The sequence below is a fragment of the Pogoniulus pusillus genome, chromosome 5 (genome assembly GCF_015220805.1).
Source record: "Pogoniulus pusillus isolate bPogPus1 chromosome 5, bPogPus1.pri, whole genome shotgun sequence".
Lineage (NCBI taxonomy): Eukaryota > Metazoa > Chordata > Aves > Piciformes > Lybiidae > Pogoniulus > Pogoniulus pusillus.
In genome coordinates, this window is record NC_087268.1 from 12,920,897 (window position 1) to 12,939,718 (window position 18,822).

The 18,822-nt window shown below is 44.9% G+C and overlaps 1 protein-coding gene across 2 annotated transcripts; it reads left to right on the forward strand.

Annotated features, from left to right (window-relative positions):
* The first annotated feature begins 456 nt into the window (after nucleotides 1-456).
* ILDR1 (immunoglobulin like domain containing receptor 1) lies at nucleotides 457-16,738 on the forward strand. 2 transcript variants are annotated; one of them, XM_064143260.1, is made up of 8 exons: nucleotides 457-586; nucleotides 3,355-3,525; nucleotides 5,301-5,450; nucleotides 6,775-6,894; nucleotides 7,032-7,178; nucleotides 12,598-12,729; nucleotides 14,453-15,258; nucleotides 16,397-16,738. In XM_064143260.1, the coding sequence occupies exons 1-8, from the start codon at nucleotides 532-534 to the stop codon at nucleotides 16,436-16,438; spliced, it is 1,623 nt and encodes a 540-aa protein (XP_063999330.1). In that variant the 5' UTR covers nucleotides 457-531; the 3' UTR covers nucleotides 16,439-16,738. The 2 variants fall into 2 exon arrangements, with proteins under 2 accessions (XP_063999330.1, XP_063999329.1); XM_064143259.1 differs by lacking the exon at nucleotides 457-586 and adding an exon at nucleotides 1,197-1,411.
* Nucleotides 16,739-18,822: the final 2,084 nt, after the last annotated feature.

Genomic DNA, 18,822 nt, shown 5'->3' on the forward strand with positions numbered 1-18,822 from the left:
GGGGGGAAGAGCGGGTTAGTTTTTCTTTTAGTAGCTTTTCATTAGGGCACCGTTGCGCTCTTTTCAACACTCGGCAGGAAAAAGGATTCCCTGAACTTTTTGCCCACAAGACAAGGGAAGCGAATGCTCCTGTGCCTCCGGCGGCAGAACTCGGCCGAAACTTCCATCCGTGCCCCTGTGCTCACATGCACCTGTGCGCACATTTATGTTAACATGCTTAAAAACCAACCAACCAACCAAGACCCAAACAAAACAGAACGAGCGAAAAGCACAACTCTTATTATTTGTGTAAAGCAGTTCCTGGTATCTTACCAGCCTCTGCTGCAGGGGGTGTAGGTGGGGAAGGAGGAAGGGCCTATACCTGCTACCGGGTGCTGAGGGGCCGTGGAAGGAAGGAGGGAGGGAAGGAGGAGACTGCCGCCGGCGGCAGCGCCCGTCCCTGGGACAGGTGCCACGGGAAGGGGAGGGCCTGTGGGCGCGGCGGGGTGGCCCGGCGCGACGGGGCCCCGGGCGGGTGGAGGAGGCTGCGACATGGTCTCGCTCGGGCGCTGCCGGTGGGTGCTGCTGCTGGCCTGGCTGCCGGCAGGTGAGTGGGGTTGCGCCGGGGAGGCAGCTCTGGGGTCCCGACGTTCTCCGGGGCTCCTAACCTGTTCCAGGACACCCTTGTGGCACCGGGGGCCGCGGCCTGGTCAGCAGCTTCGGGCTTTGCCCGGGGTTAACGTGTGCGGCGTGGAGGCAGCAGCGGCGGCCTGGCGGCGAAGGGAAGGGGCGGCCTGACGCGGGCGGGCGTTGTCGTCTCCCCAGAAGGTCCTTTCGGCGGAGTAGCACAGTTCCCCGAGCTCGGTACCAAAGCCCTGCAGAGTAGTTTCGTTACCCCAAAGGTGCGGCTGTACCTGCAACCCTAGGAGGAAGTAGCCGCATGCCTCCTGGCAGCCTCCAGTATCGCTCCTCTGCGGCCAGCATGGTTCGGACCTGAGCACAGGGTACAAACATGGAGGAGTTGTCCTCTGGATTGTCACAGGTGCCCACTGCAGCCTCTGATGGTAGCTTTGTAGTCCCAGCCTCTCTGGGGCATCTGGTGAAGCTCCAAGGCTTTTCTACCTGCTGGATATGCGCTTGCGTGGAGGGCAGGAGCTCACCTCTGAGTTCAAAGGCAGCACAGAGGCTTTCTGATGAGCTCTGCAGGTTCCCTTCATCTCTTGCAGCTTCTATAGGGCATACACTGGTCAATTTGCTTCTTAGATACCTGAGTCTTTGCTGATGACTTGGCTTTAAGTACCAAAATGCAGTTTTTCATAGAGAACCAGTAAAAGAAGCAAAAACTGACAGAGGTATGTTTATTGATTGTCTTGCTTGACAGCCACGATCCTGCATGTGTGCTAGGTAAAACTTGGCTTCACTGGCTCTGAAGGTTAGTATCTTCGATGCAAACCGATAGGCCTGAGGTAATCATAACTTGTAACGTTGGTAGTGTCCAATTCATGCTTTCCAACTAAGATAAATACATAATGCAGGTAATGCAGTCCAAGTTTAGGAATCAGCTTTAATTTCACAATTGTCTGTATTCTTTGAGGAGGTTGGTATGAAACATCAGATGTGCAGAAGCATTCAGCTGTCCTGTGGTAGAAACAGTAGGTTTTTAACTTCTTCAGGAATTAAGGAACTTACCTCTCAACTCTGACACGTTTTCAGAACAGAGGTAATGAGAAAAGATACCTTTCACAAAGAGCTTTGGTTTTTGTAAGTGAAAAGCTGTCCTGTGTATTTTGTTCTTCCTGGAGACATGCTGCCATAGGAAACCCATGAAAAAATGATCTGTTTCCATGAGCCTCAACAGGTCTGAATTCGTATGGGCATTCATTTGATTGACAATGAGAGCAAGGTTTTGCCAATCTTGAGAGTTTGGATTTTGGATTAGTTTCTTGTGATTTCCTATAGTAGGTTCCTGTGGCTCAGCTATTTCACGAAGCTGAAACAAGATTGTATTGAAGTGCAAAGCCCTTCAATAAGAGCAGCTGTAGGAGGTTGCAGGGTGACTAGAGATCCTTGCTTGTGTTAGAGCTGCTGGTACTTGTGTGTTTAAATGCACATGTGTATATTTTATTCTTCAGAAAAGCCTCTGACTTAGAGTTTACTCTTGTCTGCTCTGTGTTTGTCTGGTACTTTTAAGGCAAGTAAGTTTACTTTGCCTGTTCTTTGAGTTGACTGACCAGGAATCAGTCTCAAATAGAAACTAACTGCATTGGCTGTATCCTACTGCAGAATTAATGTGCTTGCAGTTGTGATCATTGCTACGTAGTCTCTTGTTGCCTTGCTCTCATTCTGAGAACATGGAGTAAAGGGGAAGCCTTTGAATATGTGATAAAATTAATTGTTTTGGCAACCTTTTCACTTGGTGCCTTCCAAGCCTCACTGTTTCCATCTTTCCTGCTTTTTCCCCCCACAGTTAAGAAGCAAGTAGCACAGCAGTGAAACCCTTGTTCTGCAAGGTGCATTCCAGAAAGGGCACCTCACACTTGCTCCACACTGTTTGTATTTCATTATCGAAGGTGACCAGTGATAACTTTGCTATTGTTAATGACAAGCCCAACTTACTATAATATCAAAGTTTAAATAAGATAGAAATGGCTCTGGAGTATGGCTGGAATATAGCATAGCTTCTGAGAACCTTGGTAAAAAACTTCCTCAGTGGGTCCAGCTGCTGTGGAGGTTGTTACGGACGAATTCTAAACGCACATAACAGTAGCTTCATTAAAAAGGGAGGGAGGGTATGGTAATTGATATGTGCTATTCTGAAGTGGTGATAAACAGATTAAGTTTCACTATGATGCTACAGCCCAAAACCTGTGTTGTCTTAATTCTGATCACACCTCCACAACATCCTGATGACTGTCTTAGCAAGACCTTGATAAAATGAATTTGGTGTTTGTATGAACAGATGGCAATACAGAACTTTCCTGGCTAGGGTGGCAAGCCAAGGCAATGCCATCCTGTGTGCTTCTGGGCCCAACAAATTATCTCCCATGGCTTGGAGAGACAGAGTGGGAGGAGAACAGAGATTGATGTCCTATGCAATGGCTACTACTAGTTACTCTGATGAAAATAATTCAGTCTACAAGGCAAGCCAATACAGGTGGCTTAAGCTACCTTATTTGTGTCATGGAAAGATGGGACTCATGTTCTAACTGGAGTTTGTTACTCTGGCATCACCACAGAGGATGGTGAGGCCTGTAGTTGCAGGTCCCAGATAAAGCTGAGGGAGCTGTACTTCAGTTGCTGGCCTGAAGCAGAGTGAAAGCTGTGATGTGAGGTCCACTGCTGAGGGCTGACTGCCCTCTGTGTTCTCATTTGCAGGGTGTCTCTCCCTCATGGTGACGGTACAGGATACTGAGCGTTATGCCACCTTATTTGCCACTGTCATCCTCAAATGTGACTACAGCACCTCGGCTCAGCTGCAGGATGTGGTAGTGACTTGGCGCTTCAAATCCTTCTGCAAGGACCCCATCTTTGACTACTACTCAGCCTGTAAGTGTCAAGCTTGTCTTCCAAGGAATCCCTCTTCAAAGGGAAAGGAATGAGAAGGTAGACTTACTGGACAGTACTCTGTCCTGCCCACAAAGCAGGTCTAAGTACTCCAAGAAAAAAATAGGTGATGGCTGTGAATTTCTTTGCAGTATCAAGATTTTGTGATATGACACAGAGATGTATGACACAGTATGCACTTGGAGTTCTGGGTACCCCAGATCAAGAAGGACAAAAAATACTGGAGAAACTCCAGTGCAGTGCCACTAAGATGATGAGGAAACTAAGATGATGTGAGGAAAGGCTGAGAGAGCTGGGGCTCTTTACTTTGGAGAAGAGGAGGCTGAGGGGGGATCTTACTAATGCTTACAATATCTAAGGGGTGACTGTCAGAAAGATGGGGCCAAACTCTTCTCAGTGGTCTCCAGTGATAGGCCAAGAGGTAATGGATACAAACTAGAACACAGGAAGTTCCACCTAAACATGAGTTAAAACTCCTTCACTATAAGGATGCCAGAGCACTGGAACAGGCTGCCCAGAGGTTGTGGAGTCTCCTTCTCTGGAGACTTTCAAAACCCACCTGAACATCTTCCTGTGTGGTTTGCCCTAAGTGATCCTGCTTTGGCAGAGGGGGTTGGATGCTGTTTTCTCTGGAGGTCACTTCCAATCCCTACTGTTCTGTATACTATGAAATACCATCCAGAGCTGCTCATTTGTCTTTGTCATCAATTCATTCAATCTTGTCAGTCCCATCTTATGCTTCATCATGTACAAAAGTAAGGGTCTTGCAACAAGTGGACTTTATGATTCTATGGGAGACCCCATAGTTGGAGTTAGATACCTGTGACCAGATGTTAGTGATTTTAGGGAAAAGCACATGCAGTTTGGAGTGAAGAAAGACTTCTCACTAATAACATTGAAAACAAAGACTTCTAAGTAATAACACTGCACTTCATGTGCAGACATTGTGGGGTGTACAGCTTTAATTCAGAAGTGTTTAAGACGGTTCTTAAGATGGTATGCAAACTACATCCTGGGGTGCATCAGACACAGCATAACCAGCCAGTCAAAAAAGGTGATTTACCATTGGCATGCCTCACATTGAGTAGTGTGTGCAATTCAGGGCCACACTGCTTCCTAAGGAAAGGAAGAGGAGAGGGAAGTGCTGAGCTCTTCTCTTTGGTATCCAGAGATAGGATGCATGGGAGTGGTTCAGCAATGTGCCAAAGGAAGCCCAGATTTGACATTTGGAAGCATTTCTTTACCAAAAGGAGGGTCAAACTCTGGAAAACGCTTCCTGGAGAGGTAGTTCATGTCTCAGGCCTGTTGGTGAGATCTCCACAAAATCTAATAGGATACAGGAGGGAATGGAGGACAATCCCTAAAGCAGTTCATGTATGTCTGAAGATTTTGTTTAGTAAATAAATGCACTTTTGATTTAGTTTAAATGCTTCTGGGACGTTTACAGGGTTTTTTTCTCCCTACACTCTGTCTTTGTACTGGGAGCTGCCCCCCAGCCTACCACCATTTGCTTTTTTCTACTGTTGTTCTTTCAGTTGTGAATACAGCAGCCATCTCCTCTGTAGCTCCACCATTCTCAAAATCTATGCCATTCTCATGGCTCTGCCTTTATTCACCTTTGAGTACTCCAAAGCCACTTGGCCTTGCTCATTTGAAGCCATGCATTGTATTACTAAACCTTTCTCTGCTGCTCACAAAGGAAAAGAAATTGGTCCTCTGAAATAACTTTAGGCATCTTCCTTGATGTGTGTTTGTAGCGTACCAGGCTGGTTTAACTCTCGGCCAGGACCCATCTAATGACTGCAATGACAGCCAGCGGAAGGTGCGCACTGTCATCCAGAAGTATGGGCAGAAGGAGCCTGTGCTGGGTGTTGATTACCAGCAGCGAAAGATCACCATTCAGAACCGTAAGTGACTTGTCCTAAGGACCTATCCAATATTTGGACCTACTAAGTGAAGAGAAGCATAAACATGGTGAAAATGTGTCCACGAAGGCCAGTGGTAGCCTGAAGTGCATTAAGAAAAGTGTGGCCAAGAGGTTAAAGGAGGTTCTCCCTCTATTCTGCCTTGGTGAGACCACATCTGGAGTCCTGTGTCCAGTTCTGAGCTCCCCAGTTCAAGAGGGACAGGGCAATACTAGAGAGAGTCCAATGGATGATTAAGGGACTGGAACAAGCATATTTAAGGGACAGAAACATCTGTCTTATGAGGAAAGGCTGAGAGGCCTATGATTGCATAGTCTAGAGAAGACTAAGAAGAGATCTTTCTAGGGTTTGTAAATATCTGGAGTGACAAGGGTGGGTGACAACAAGAATGGGCCAGTCTCTTTTCAGTTGTGTCCTGCGATAGGATGAGGACAAATGGATACAAACTAGAATGCATGAAGTTCCACATCAACATAAGGAGAAACTTCTCTCATGTAAGGGTGCTGGAGCACTGGAACAGGCTGCTCAGAGAGGTTGTGGAGTCTCCTCCTCTGGAGACCTTCAGAACCCACCTGGACATCTTCCTGTATGGCCCACCCTACATATGATTCTGCTTTGGCAGCAGGATTAGACTTGAACTTCAGAGGTCTTGTTCCAGGCCCTACCATTCTAAAATAATATCATCTGTAACTTTAATATTCAGTGAAGTGGCAGTGGAGTAAGAGCTGTGAAAGGCCCTGTCCTCAGCTGGCCTGAGGGTGCTGGAATCACTGCAAGTTGAGACAGCTGAGGATGCCTGATCATTTTGCTGAAGAGCTAAAAAGTAAACTGAGGAGCCCAAAATCTAGAAAACAGTTCTTTCTTCTAGGAAGCACTGCAAGATTGTCGAGCTCTCTTGTATGCTCCTGGCTGTCCCTGGTTCCTTTTGTCAGAAGAGTGACTGGGATTGCTGGCCTAATAGGGGCAGTGATCTGTGTTCCAAAACCAGTACGGTTCACAGGTATCTGAGAACATCCATCACCCAGCAAGCATGTTGGTTATTTCACTTCACGCAGAATTAGTCCCACTTCCTAGCAGTGTTGCCTTCCAGCAACACAAAGAAAAAGAGAGTGGCAGTTAATGCTGTTTACAGGAGCTCTCAATGGACTCGGATAGGATTGTTGGAAGGTGGTGGCTGTGCTTGTGAAGAGGGGAGATGCAGTACTGTATGTCACCCGAAAGCAGAGTGCCTTCTTACAGTGGGGCCTGAAACTAGTGTCTCTCAGTCCCAAATAGCCTGCTAACCTTTCAAGTCCCTCTTCCACAGGAGCAGATCTTGTCATCAGTGAGGTCATGTGGTGGGACCATGGCGTATACTTCTGCACTGTGGAAGCACCAGGAGATACTACAGGTGATGGAGACAAAGAAGTTAAGCTGATCGTTCTCCGTAAGTGCCTGTGGTTTGTTGCCTCAGTGGCAGATACCTCATCTTGTTCTCCTCCTCCCCAGTCTCCAGCAGTGGAGGGATACTGAGTAACTTACTGTGCCCAGGTACATCCTCTTCTCTCTTTGTTTTGCCCTTAGACTGGCTCACAGTACTCCTCATCGTTCTTGGTGGCCTCCTTCTCCTTCTGCTGATTGGAGTATGCTGGTGCCAGTGCTGCCCACAGTATTGCTGCTGCCACATCCCATGTGTCTGCTGCCCAAAAAGATGCTGCTGTAATGAGGAAGGTAATGTTCAAGCAAATATGTGTCTGTTCATGGATCCTGTCAAGGCAAAAGCTTGACTGGGAGCTTGCTGAACTCCACTTTGTCCTTCCAGTTCAGCATTGGTGTAGACTGAGACATTTCTTTTGGCCAGCATGACCTCCATGACCAGCTTATCTTGAGTTTAGAAGAGGAAAGCTAGGATATATGGAACCCATCTTCCTCCTCTGTGTCCTACATTCAGAAGTTCCTTACTCACAGCTTGCTACCAACTTTTTCATGTTATCAGAGCACAAACAGCTCCCTTGTATGAGTAGCTCAGGACTATTCTTTCCTGTTTTGTGGATCATGTACTTGTGCATGTAAGGAAGACAAACAAATGCCTTGGTACTACTCTCCAAACTGGCCTAACCATCAAGTGGTTATTATGTAAAAATTGGAATTTTCTATCTTTGTTATTTTAGGAACTGCTCCCCCAACAAGAAAAAGGGTTTGTTTGTTTTTTGTTGGGGAAGGAAGTGCAAAGAAAGAAAGAAAGAAGGAAGGAAGGAAAGAAAGAAGAGGAGACAGATGGTCTTACTTGGTGGTCAACCATGCAAATGCATTCTGAGGTTTTGAGAGTCTAGAGAAACCTTACTGTACATTTGTTTCAGCAGTAACAAAGATCATGCAGCCAGACTCTCCTCTCTTAGTAAGGCCACCCTTTGAATTTTGGCTTTGAAGAACTTCTGTATTCCTGTAATTGAAACTTAGGAGCAGCACACCCTGCGGTTTACACAATCTGACAGCAACAAAATGCAGCAAATACATATATTTATTACTGAAATCACCACATTCTTCTCCAGATGCTACAGGGAGAGGATTTATGATAAAGGAGATGTCTTTCTGGTTTCCCTTCACCTGCAAAAGAGCTATTTGTTATACTTTCAGCATTAGTAAGCTGTGAGGGTTTTAGATTTAAGCATAATTTGCTTAGCTTTTGCAAAAAAACCCAAGCAAAACATCCCTCTTAATGCTAAAAGGAAAACAATTTCTGGGAGCTTTACAGGCTGTCAAGTAAAATATGTGGTGTTGAGAAGGCTATGGAAATTTGGCACAAAAATTAGTTTCTATGAAGGGGGAGAGAGGTGATGGAGATGAAAGACTCACACCTTCAGAATTCCTCATCAAAAAGGAGATTCAGAGTATGTGCAAGCTGTTTATTTTTCTGTGCTATAGGAGATGATAGCCCACTCCAGACTGCTGCAGTTATCTTTGCAGCTGTCAGTTATATTTTCAATTGTCAGATGTGAGGCACCACATCTGGAGTTCTGTGTCTTGTTCTGGGCTCCTCAGTTCAGGAGAGAGGGATGTACTAGAGACTAGAGTCCAACAGAGTGCTACAAGGATGATAAAGGGGCTGGAACAAGTGTGTTATGAGGCAAGACTTAGACTTGACAGAATTTACCTTGGAGAAAAGATAACTGAGAGGGGATCTGATCAGTGTTTATAAATACCTGAAGGGTGAATGTCAAGCAGAAGAGGCCAGTCTCTTTTCAGTAGTACCCAATGGCAGGACAGTGTCCAGTGGACACAAACTTGAACACAGGAAACTATCTCAACATGAGAAAAAAACATCTTTACTGTGGAAGTGCTGGAGCACTGGAACAGACTGCCCAGAAAGGTTGTGGAGTCTCCTTCTCTGGAGACTTTGAAGACCCCATCCCATCTAGATGTGTTCCTATGTGGCCTGCCCTAGGTGATCCTGCTTTGGCAGGGGGACTAAATATTCAGAGGTTCCATTTCAAACCCTTCCTTCATATGACTGCTTCCCGTTGAGGCTAGGCAGGAGGAATTATTGCAGGGTTCCCTAAACCTTTCATTGCTCCTGAAGGAAGGTACAGAGAAGCCCAGCCTCCCTGACTGGCTGCTGGCTTCTGTGGCTGTAATTTGCCATCCCAATCTCCCTCATTATTCGGTTTGCAAGGGATCCTTGTGCCTTCTCCTCTCCTCTAGCACAACTTCATTTCATCCCGCCTCTGACTTCTTTTGCATGACAAGAAATGAACTAAAGAACTTAAAAACCACAAGAAGATTAATACAGAGGGCATATTAAACAACAGTCGTTAGAAATAACAGTTCCATATAGCTGAAGAGAAGGCAGAATCCTCCACTAAGTCTTAGCAGTTTAAAGTGCCAGCCAGGTACGTGTGATTTCTTTCCAGTTATTTGCCACTAGAGAGCAGCCTAAGTCTGCTGAGCAGTCAGAGATGCTACTGGGGCAAGGTAATTCTGGGTGGTTTATGTCAGGTCATTAACGAAGATGATTTTGAGCTTAGTAATAAAACAAGTGCATTGTTTGAGTAATTCAGAATTGATGTACAGAAATATTAAACATGCCCCAAGAGCAAGCCAATTACATTCCTCTTGGAAAAGCTCTAAAAAAAGCCCACCAGGGTAAATACATATAGGACCTCCCCCTGTTCCTGTTTGTTCCTTTTCTGCTGTGGACTTCTTCCACTAATTGCTTCAAAATAGGATATATTTGCAACTGGTCTGACTGGTTGGAAAATACTTTTTTTTATATAATTGGATCATTTGGCCCAGCAGCTGTAAAGTCTGTCAAAGGTGAAGAACAACCTTTCTCAGCAGGGATTAAGTGCAGGGAACAGCATGACATTCTGCTGACGTTTTACAGCAGGCATGAGTTTTGGAATTAGAGCAAATCTGACCTTCCTCAGATACCTATGTTTTAAAAGAGATCTGTAACTTTACCTCCATTTTGCAGGTGGAGATCCAGAGTATATATCAGGTTCAAACTGGAAGGAGAAGTGTGAGGAAGGAAGAAAGTTCATAGAATCACCTGGTTGGAAAAGACCATAAGATCACTGAGTCACAGAATCACAGAACCAACCAAGTTGGAAAAGACCTCCAAGATCATTCAGTCCAATCTATCCCCCAGCCCTACCCAGTCAACTAGACCATGGCACTGAGTGCCTCAGCCAGGCTTTTCTTGAACACCTCCAGGGACGGTGCCTCCACCACCTCCCTGGGCAGCCCATTCCAATAGCAAATCACTCTGTGAAGAACTTCCTCCTAACATCTCCCCTGTACACAACTCAGACCATGTCCTGAAGCACCTCGTCTAAACATCTTTTAAAGACCTCTAGGGATGGTGGAGAGATGAAGACGAGAGATGAGAAAAGATGAAGGTAGTGAAGGAAGTCCAAGAGCAATTCTGCATTTGTTCAGTTGTAGGAAGAGAGCAGAAAATTAGAGACAGGATGACTTTGGTCCTAGTCTCTGCCTTTAAACCCGAAGGAGAGGAACACTAAGTAGGTATGCCCACAGCTGCTAGGCCTTTCGGTCTTCATGCAAAGACTGTGGTCAAAACCCAGGAATACTCAGCAGGATCTAGGACATTCTGAAAGTCATAACTGAAGGAACAGGAGAGCAAGAGAGAAGACCTTGCATTTCTTTTTATTCTTTTTAATTTTATTCTTTCTTTCCAAGTTTGAAACTAAACTGAAGTAAAATCCCTTGAGGGGGAAAGGAAATAATGAAGCAAGTTTGACATTAAGTGCTTGAAAGCTGCTACCTCAGGCCACACACTTTTGAAGGAAAATCAGAGTATTAGGATTAAACCCCCTGAAGTTTCCAGCTTTGTACTTCACTCTGGTTAGGGCCAGGCTGGGGAGGAGGAAGGAGTTGGGAGTGGAGAACAAAGTGGGGCTGTTGGATATGTTGAGAGGCATGCTCAGACCTTGTTTTGCAGTAGGTAGTACTCTATAAATTCAGTGAGACAACTAAAGGAGGACATGTTTAATAAATATAGTGCTACCTGAAATGGAGAGGTCAGTCCCAAAGAGCGTGCAGTCTAAATGCTGCCTGCTGCAGATGAACCCAGGGGACAGAACTAATTGGAGCTTAGCTGTAGACTGGTTTCTTACAGAAGTAAGGCTTACACAGTCAGCCTGTCCATCTATCCCCTATCTCTTTCCCTTCAATAGTTTTAATTTCATCAGTCAACTTCAGCCAGATTTATCAGAGGGCTAAAAGTCTCAAAGGCAATTACATTCCTATCTGTCTCCTGAATTTTATAGCTGAGAATGTGCTGTTCATGCCTGACCAAAGAAGAGGCTGCAGTAAGAGCCTGCCACTTCTGAAGCTCCAGAGAAGCCATATAAGAGAAGTTTTGCATGGGCTCTGTTGCAGAAAAGTTTCACCCACTAATGATAGACAAACCATGCAGAGTGAGGCTTCTAAGGACTAAGCACTGCAGTTTACTTATTCATAAACTTAAGTTTTGAATGGGGTTGACAAGGTTTCTGTAAGAGGTTTTTAAGTTCCCCAGAAAGAAGCAATAGTGAACAATGATTTTGAAGACAGGGATGGTGAAGCTGTCTGTATGCAGAAGGTGAGAAGGCAGTGCTGAAAAATCTGAAGTGGAACTGCAGTCTGACTGCATGAATAGGGAGTTGGAGTTAACAGTGGTGGAAAAAATAATGAGGGAGATAAAATTCCACTGAGTTTTCTCTTTTTTTTGGCACTCTGAACATTGCTGCTGAGAACAGGAAATTTAGTTTGTTCACTAGTTTGATCACACTATCCTAAGTGGTTTAATTTTGGTAGTCATGTTGAGGTTAATAACAGAGAGAGCCAACAACAGTGGTTGAAAGATGAGAGGGAAGCTGGACAGTGCAACTCTGAATGCCCTCTGTGGAACAGACAGAAAGTGATGGAGTACAGTGTGGAAAACAGGATCTGAAGAGAGCCTACATGAAGATGACAAAAAGAGGTCTCATTTAGCTGCAAATCAAATCTAAAAGGGGAAAGGACCAATGATGAGCTGAGAGAGTTTTAAGAGAATAAAAACAGTGTCATATATCTTGCTATAAGAAACATTATTTCTCACCTTTCTGCAATTGTAGTTGCAGGTAGAAGACCTGTATTTGGTTATGTGCTGTGTGCATAATCATGGCTTGTTCCCAGTTGCTGGAAGTGTAGCCCAAATGTCAGGCAGTAACTTTTTCTTCTCTTTTAGGTATCTTTTCAAAGCTGTACAGCTTCATATTGGAGTTTCCTCTGCTCTATTTAACCTTTGTCATAGAGTGGAGAGAGCTTTTCATTCTGTCAATTTCCTGTATCTGATTACATCCAAAGCTGGAACACAGGTGATTCTATCTCAACATGAGCAAGAACTTTACAGTGAGGGTGCTAGAGCACTAGAACAGACTGTCCAGAAAGGCTGTGGAATCTTGTTCTCTGGTTACTTTCAAGACCCACCTGGATGTGTTCCTAAGTGATCCTGCTTTGGGAGGGAGATTGGACGTGATGATCTGTAGAGATCCCTTCCAACCCCTACCATTCTATGATTCTGTTACAGTTAAGTGAAATGGTATGTGGTCTGCAAGCCGTGCTCTCTGGATAGCTGCTGTAAGCTTTCTCCATCCTCTTTTTACAGTACTGGAGCGACATCGGTTCATGAAGCAAGCTCAGGCACTTGCACCTTGGCTGGCACCCAACATGCTCTACAGAGGTAGTGACAGGAACTCTCAACTTTCCTCTTACCAGCTGAACCCTCTACTACAACAAGGTGAGACTACATGCCTCATTTCAGGGGAAAATCAGGATGAGAAACAGGTAACTTCTCAAGGAGGTTCAATAGTGAGGCTTTAGCTTTAGTCTGCATGTAGTGGAGCTGTCAAACTAGGATATCTGCAGCATGCTATAGACCTGCCTGGGTAGATAAATACAGCTTACCCATCCTAAGTGTCTTGCTAGGCTCAGTGCTGGGTAAAGTAGTTTAATGCTAACTAAAGTATATCTGTGCTACACCCCAGTGACTGCAGGGTAAATATACCCAGCTTATCTCACTTCATGTGGTAGAGGAGGGTACTATCTCTTTGTTCTGCTGTGCTGGTCACGGTCAACTCCTTATAGCCAAAATTGACATGACAAGTGAGGTGCAATTTGTTTTGAGTTCTTATCAGAAGTCTAGTCTTCACATGATTAAGGGCAAACTGCTTTCTGTGCAATAGATCTAGCTTGCATGCAGCAAAAACTGAAGAACCAGAAAGAATTTCCCAGTTACTCTACCTCAAAATTTCTTGTATTAGTGATATTTGTCACTTTAATGGAGGAGGGAAGATGAAGTCTCTGAAGTCCTAGAGAAATAAGTAATAAAATTACATTACCAGTAATGTTATTTAATCATCCAAGGAAAATAAGGAGATTCAATGTAATGACTTGTCAAAATAAATAAAACCTATTTTTCATTTGAAATTAGCTTTTCATCACTGTGCAGCAGTCACAGATTTACTCTTTGTCTGATGAGTCATAACTGTTGTTTGAAGAAATAGTTTGCAAACATCTCAAATGCTAGATTCAAGATTTTAGAGTATATACTTTTTTAGACCATTAGTTAATTTTACAGTTACTATTTTTCCTAGCCAGGGCACCAGTTTTCCTTAGGAAGATCTGGTGATAGAGCCACCAGATTTAAAACAATACACTGAGTCTTCTCAGGAAAATCCATGTGCATGCTGGCAGAAATTGCTGGATGTTCCTCAGGAAGTTTCTTAGCTTGTGTTTTCACCATCTGTGAATCTCCTGTGTTTTAGGTTTCCCCTTAAATTTGTTTCACACCAGCTTTTTAGAACTGTCGAGTAGAAGGGCCCTCTAAGGTCATCTAGTCATACCTCTTGCTCAAAGCAGGACTGTCACCAACCTCAGATACATTAGCTGTGGCTTTTCCCGAGTCTTGGAAGCTGCAAGGATGGAGATTCCATAACTTCTTTGGGTAGTTGTTCCAGAGCTGCACCAGTCTTCTAGAGAAGAAACTTGTCAATTTACTACTTACATCATATGTGTGTGTATGTGTGCATATATGTAAACGTTTCTTTTTCTTTGGTGGTATTGGTTCATATTTTTTCCAGTTCAATGAGATGTAGGAGGAAACTTTATATTTTCTCTATTTAAAAGAAAAAAATCTGTAGGAATTGAAAAAAAAAAGGCAGTAGGAAAAAAAAATCCATTCTCTAAATACATTAACTGTATTTCCAGGTGTTGGATGACTGATTTCTTATTTCTATGCTGCCCAAAACACATATCACGCTGCAACTTGCTAGTTACTACTCTTTACACCTTTCTTTGTGTAATCCTGATGTACTGGTTCTTGTGTTTGAGACTCACACAGCTCTGGCAGTGAGGAGGAGCCGGACGAGAGAGGCTCAAAAGGGACTCAGCCAGGATCATTAGTGCCGAAGTACCCCTTCTGTTGTTTCCCTTTGACTGTGTTCTGTGCCCTTTATTCTTAGATGTGTCTCTGCAGAACAGTCTTCCATTGGTGCAGCCACAAGCTCAGCTCTCCCCTAACAAGGGTGTTTTGGATTATCTGGAATCTGAAATCCAAAACATGAACGTGTCACAGCTCCGGCCATCTTCCCACCAGCGGCAGGCCGTGCAGCCAAGCTTGCTGACCTCCCTGGGCTCCGAGATTGTGCCACCTCCTCTCACTGATCACATCTCCTCCATCCACGGAAGCAGCAACTCCTCTCGTCCGCAGAGAGCTGCCCGCAACCCCAGGTCCCAGGACTCTGCAGCAGAGGACAGGAGAGAGAACCGGAGGTGGCCCTTGCCTTCTAGTGGAGATTCTCATTCCAGCTACAGCCGGGATGCCTGGGACAGGCAGCGGGAGGACTATCCTCAGAGGCAGAGGACAGATGGCTACAATGGCAGGCCCCAGCACTCTAGGCGGGATGTGTCACCCCCACGCCAGGCTGACAGGGGCAAGAGCAGCAGCAGCAGCAGTTTCTATCCAGAAGAGGCCAAGGAGCACTCCAACCACCGTCGTGGCTGGAGACGGGAGCCGGCAGAGAGGCGAGAATATCAGCACCACACCAGGAGAAGCAATCACTCAGGTCAGCGGCAGCACAGCTACTCTCCCCCTTCTCGCCGGGGGTCATGGAGCAGCTCAGAAGAGCAAGTTCGTCTCCCAGCGACAAACCGCAAGCGGCGGCACCAGTCTCGGGAATGGCCAGAAGAGAAACCGCCCAGTTACCGCTCCTTAGAGATCATCCCGGGTTTGGACAAGAAGCACCAAGGCCGTGCAGATCCACGCTCGGTGAGTCTGCTGCCTTTTGGCTTTCCCATCTATGGGAAGAGGTGGGTTTTGGGGAGTGAGAGTGAATGTTACCTTCTGCAGCTTGTAGTCTTGCAAATGAGCGAGGAGCACTGCCTGTCCTGCTCAGCTTGGTTATGAAGAGGCTGCTGAGTTTGCAGCTGCCAGACATCTATAGTGTGCTCAGGGGCAAAGTGAGCAGTCAGATAAATTAGGTTCCCTATTACACCCCACACCGGTTGACTTGTTAGACCCTCTCACTCCTATCCCCAGATAGAGGTATTTGAGGCTCTGTGTATGTGTTGGTGTTGAATAGCCTGAAGAGAATGTCCTTCCAGGGTAGGCAGCAGTACTGAGTATCCCTTTGCAGCCTCTCTGGTGTTGGCTTACTTCAGATTTTTTAACATGTACATGATTCTCCTATGACTGATCTCTGTAGTGTCTTGGTGATATTTTAAAGATGTTTCATATGGGGAAGCATACAGGTGAGATACCTAAAGCTACATGAAATAGGCTTTAAGGTCATGGGTGGCTATGGTGGTAAAGAAATGTATGGTTCTTCAGGTCTGTTGGAAGACAGCTCACTTGTTGGGACTTCTGAGAACTGAACATGCATTAAACTGGCAGTGAAGAACTATTATTCACAGCTCATCTTGTCAGTTTACACTGGGACTAGATTTCAGGCAGCAGCAGAAGCATGAAGAGCTTTGTATCCAACTGCTAGTCCCCAGGTTAGGCAGTGTATTCCACCTCAAAAAAAGAAAGATTTTTAAAATGAAACCTCCTAACATTAGGTGTCCCTTCTCACATACATGCAGAATTGTGCCAGGTGGGTGTCTTCTCAAAGGGCTGTATTTTGCACATAGCCATTTTTCCTTCCAACTTTTGGAAGTGCAGTTTTAGTCCCATCTAGGATGTGTGCACGTATGAATGGTTTTGTTACAATGTTATGGTTGATGTTGCTCTAGGCAGTCTGATCTAGTTGGAGGTGTCCCTGCTCACTGTAGGGGGGCTGGACAAGATGACCTCTAAGGGTCCTTTCCAACCCAATGTAATCTGTGAATCTGCTCAGAACAGGTAGGAAGACATATGATTTCCATTCATTCTTCCTTGTTTCTGAATCTTTTCTTTTCTCTTACAGGACAGAGGAAGTTCCCACAGTGGAAGAAGCATAGTCATTTAGTGCTGCCAGTGCTGAAAGAACTAGGATTCCTGACGCACTCCTCCATTTTTCTACTGCGTAGGTGGGATGGCTGCTTCTGATTGAACAGACAACAAATGGAACAATTGAAGAAGCAGCTTCCCCTTAGACTTACAACTCTGAAGAATCTGTATCTAATGCCTGTGGAAGCAATACAGAACCCATTTTTAACTCTTGCTGTGATTTGGAAACTCAGGATTGCATTGGACTGTGATCCATTGAAAGCATTCTATTGGAAACAGCATTTTTTTTTCAGTAAATGATTTGTTCCCAGTCTTTAAAGAGATATACGAGTTGCCTTTGTTAGGTGCCCTGGCACTGAAAGGAGCCCAGTCTGTAGAAAGCCAATCCTTTGCATACTAGTCACTGGAGAAAGGCTCCAATGATCACAGAGTTGTAAAGTCAGGAGGCAGTAGAATAATTTAGATTGGAAGAGGCCTCTGGAGGTCATCAGCTCCAATCTTCTGGGAGTTTGGTGTAGGGAGGCACAGCAACTCTCTTCTAAGCCCCCCCTGTTGTGCTTCAGAACATGTAATATTTGCTGTTTATGCCTGGCTGCTCAGCACAGGTGGGGCAGTGGCTGCCTTTTGTCCCCAGTAAGCCTCTCTCCCAAACACAAGTTTCACAGTGTTGGAAGGATGTCTGACTGCCTTAATAAGGACTCACTAGAACATGGGCAAAATGCAGCTTAGCTGCTCTATACTGACTGAAACAACCTGCCATACTTGAAGCTTAGACCTCATTGCCTTAAAAGATACTTGTTCTAGCCTTTAACCCAGACTTGAATTTCTGTGTAAAATTAAAGCACTACATTTACCAAGGTTTAGCTGTCCCTATGGAGACTGAGCAAGAGATGACTACTGTCTCTCACACTGGATCAGAATTTCCTTCAATTCTAGGAAGCCTGGCTTTGATGAGTCTATCTTTCCTAAGCCATGATGTACTTTTTCCATGTGTTTTTTATTTGCCCTTGTCTCTTTGTGTATCACATACATCATGGGGGATGATGTGCTTTGAAGAAGTCTTATGCTCAGCATTTCTACTGTTGTCCTCTATCTTTACTCTTATACCAACTCTGCATATGTGGTGCCTCTGATCTGTAGCTAAATTGCAGGGTTTTCTTTTGCCTTGCAACTAGAACACAGAATTTCTGTATACTCTGAGACCAGCTGTGAAGGAGAAGAACTTTCCATGCCTCTTCGATGTGATTCATCCACTCTTTCCATTTTAAATATACCCGGAAAAGGTTATCTGGGTGCTAGCTGCTTCCACAGGAAACTGCCTTGCCAAAGATACTGCTTGGATTCAAGAGACTCAGCTGTTGGCAAGGAGCCTCTGGAGCGTCTTGTGAATTATTTTGTAACCCTAACTTACTTCCCAGACAGTGCCACCTGGGACACTTACTACAATTTTTTGACATCCCAGTTCCTGATGTGCTTATACTTTCCCTTGGAAGTCTGACTTGGAGAGGTTTTCACTTTGCACACTTTTTTTTTCACTGATTTGGACAGTGATGGGAAACATCACATTTGGAGCAAATGCCCCTAGATGGATGTCCAATGCAGTTGCTGGTCAATCAAAGACTACTACAGCAAGTGCTCATTTTCCTACAGTGTCTTGACTGACTGCTTATTTCTAATTCCTATGTATGAATATGAAGCAAGAGGACCCATTAGCTTTTTCTGGTCGACTTTGTTTCAGAACCAGAGGCCTACCTTTTGAAGACAGAGCAGCTGTTCACCAGCAGCTTATGGCTAGCCCCAAAAAAGAGCTAAAAGGCTAACTCTGAAGTTTGAATTCATGAACAGAAGGCTCTATTAAGTGTAGTCTTTGTGTGCATTAGATCCAAATAGAGCAATGTGAACTGACCCATGAGTTACATTTGAAACACAGGGAACTGTGTTCACAGAACTTGTAAAGCCAGTGTCACTCTAGAATCTGATCCTTAGCCATTGGCTATGAATCATGTTTATCCTTGCTTAATGACATAGCGAGGACTTCTATGCACCCCCTCTTCTAGATGGGCTAGTATTTGTATCAGTTCAGAGGAGTATATGATGACTGCAATGGCAGAAAAATAATATGGGTCTCCTTCTTCCAAACTCAGCATCCTCTTTTGACTTCATCATTGCCTTCTGGCAACTCTTATTAGATGCTGAGTGTGCTGCAGATTCTACCCTTGGAAGGAATTTGATTATCTCCTTATGTTTCAAATGGTCCATACATCATGCAGGACAACTTCCTCCTGTTCTCTCAATCTTCTCCATCAAGAGGGGAGACTCTTGAGACATCAGGTGAGACCCCAAGATGATAGCATGGGAAAGAGTTCACTTTCCTTCATATTCAAGTGCATAAGCCAACGTGCC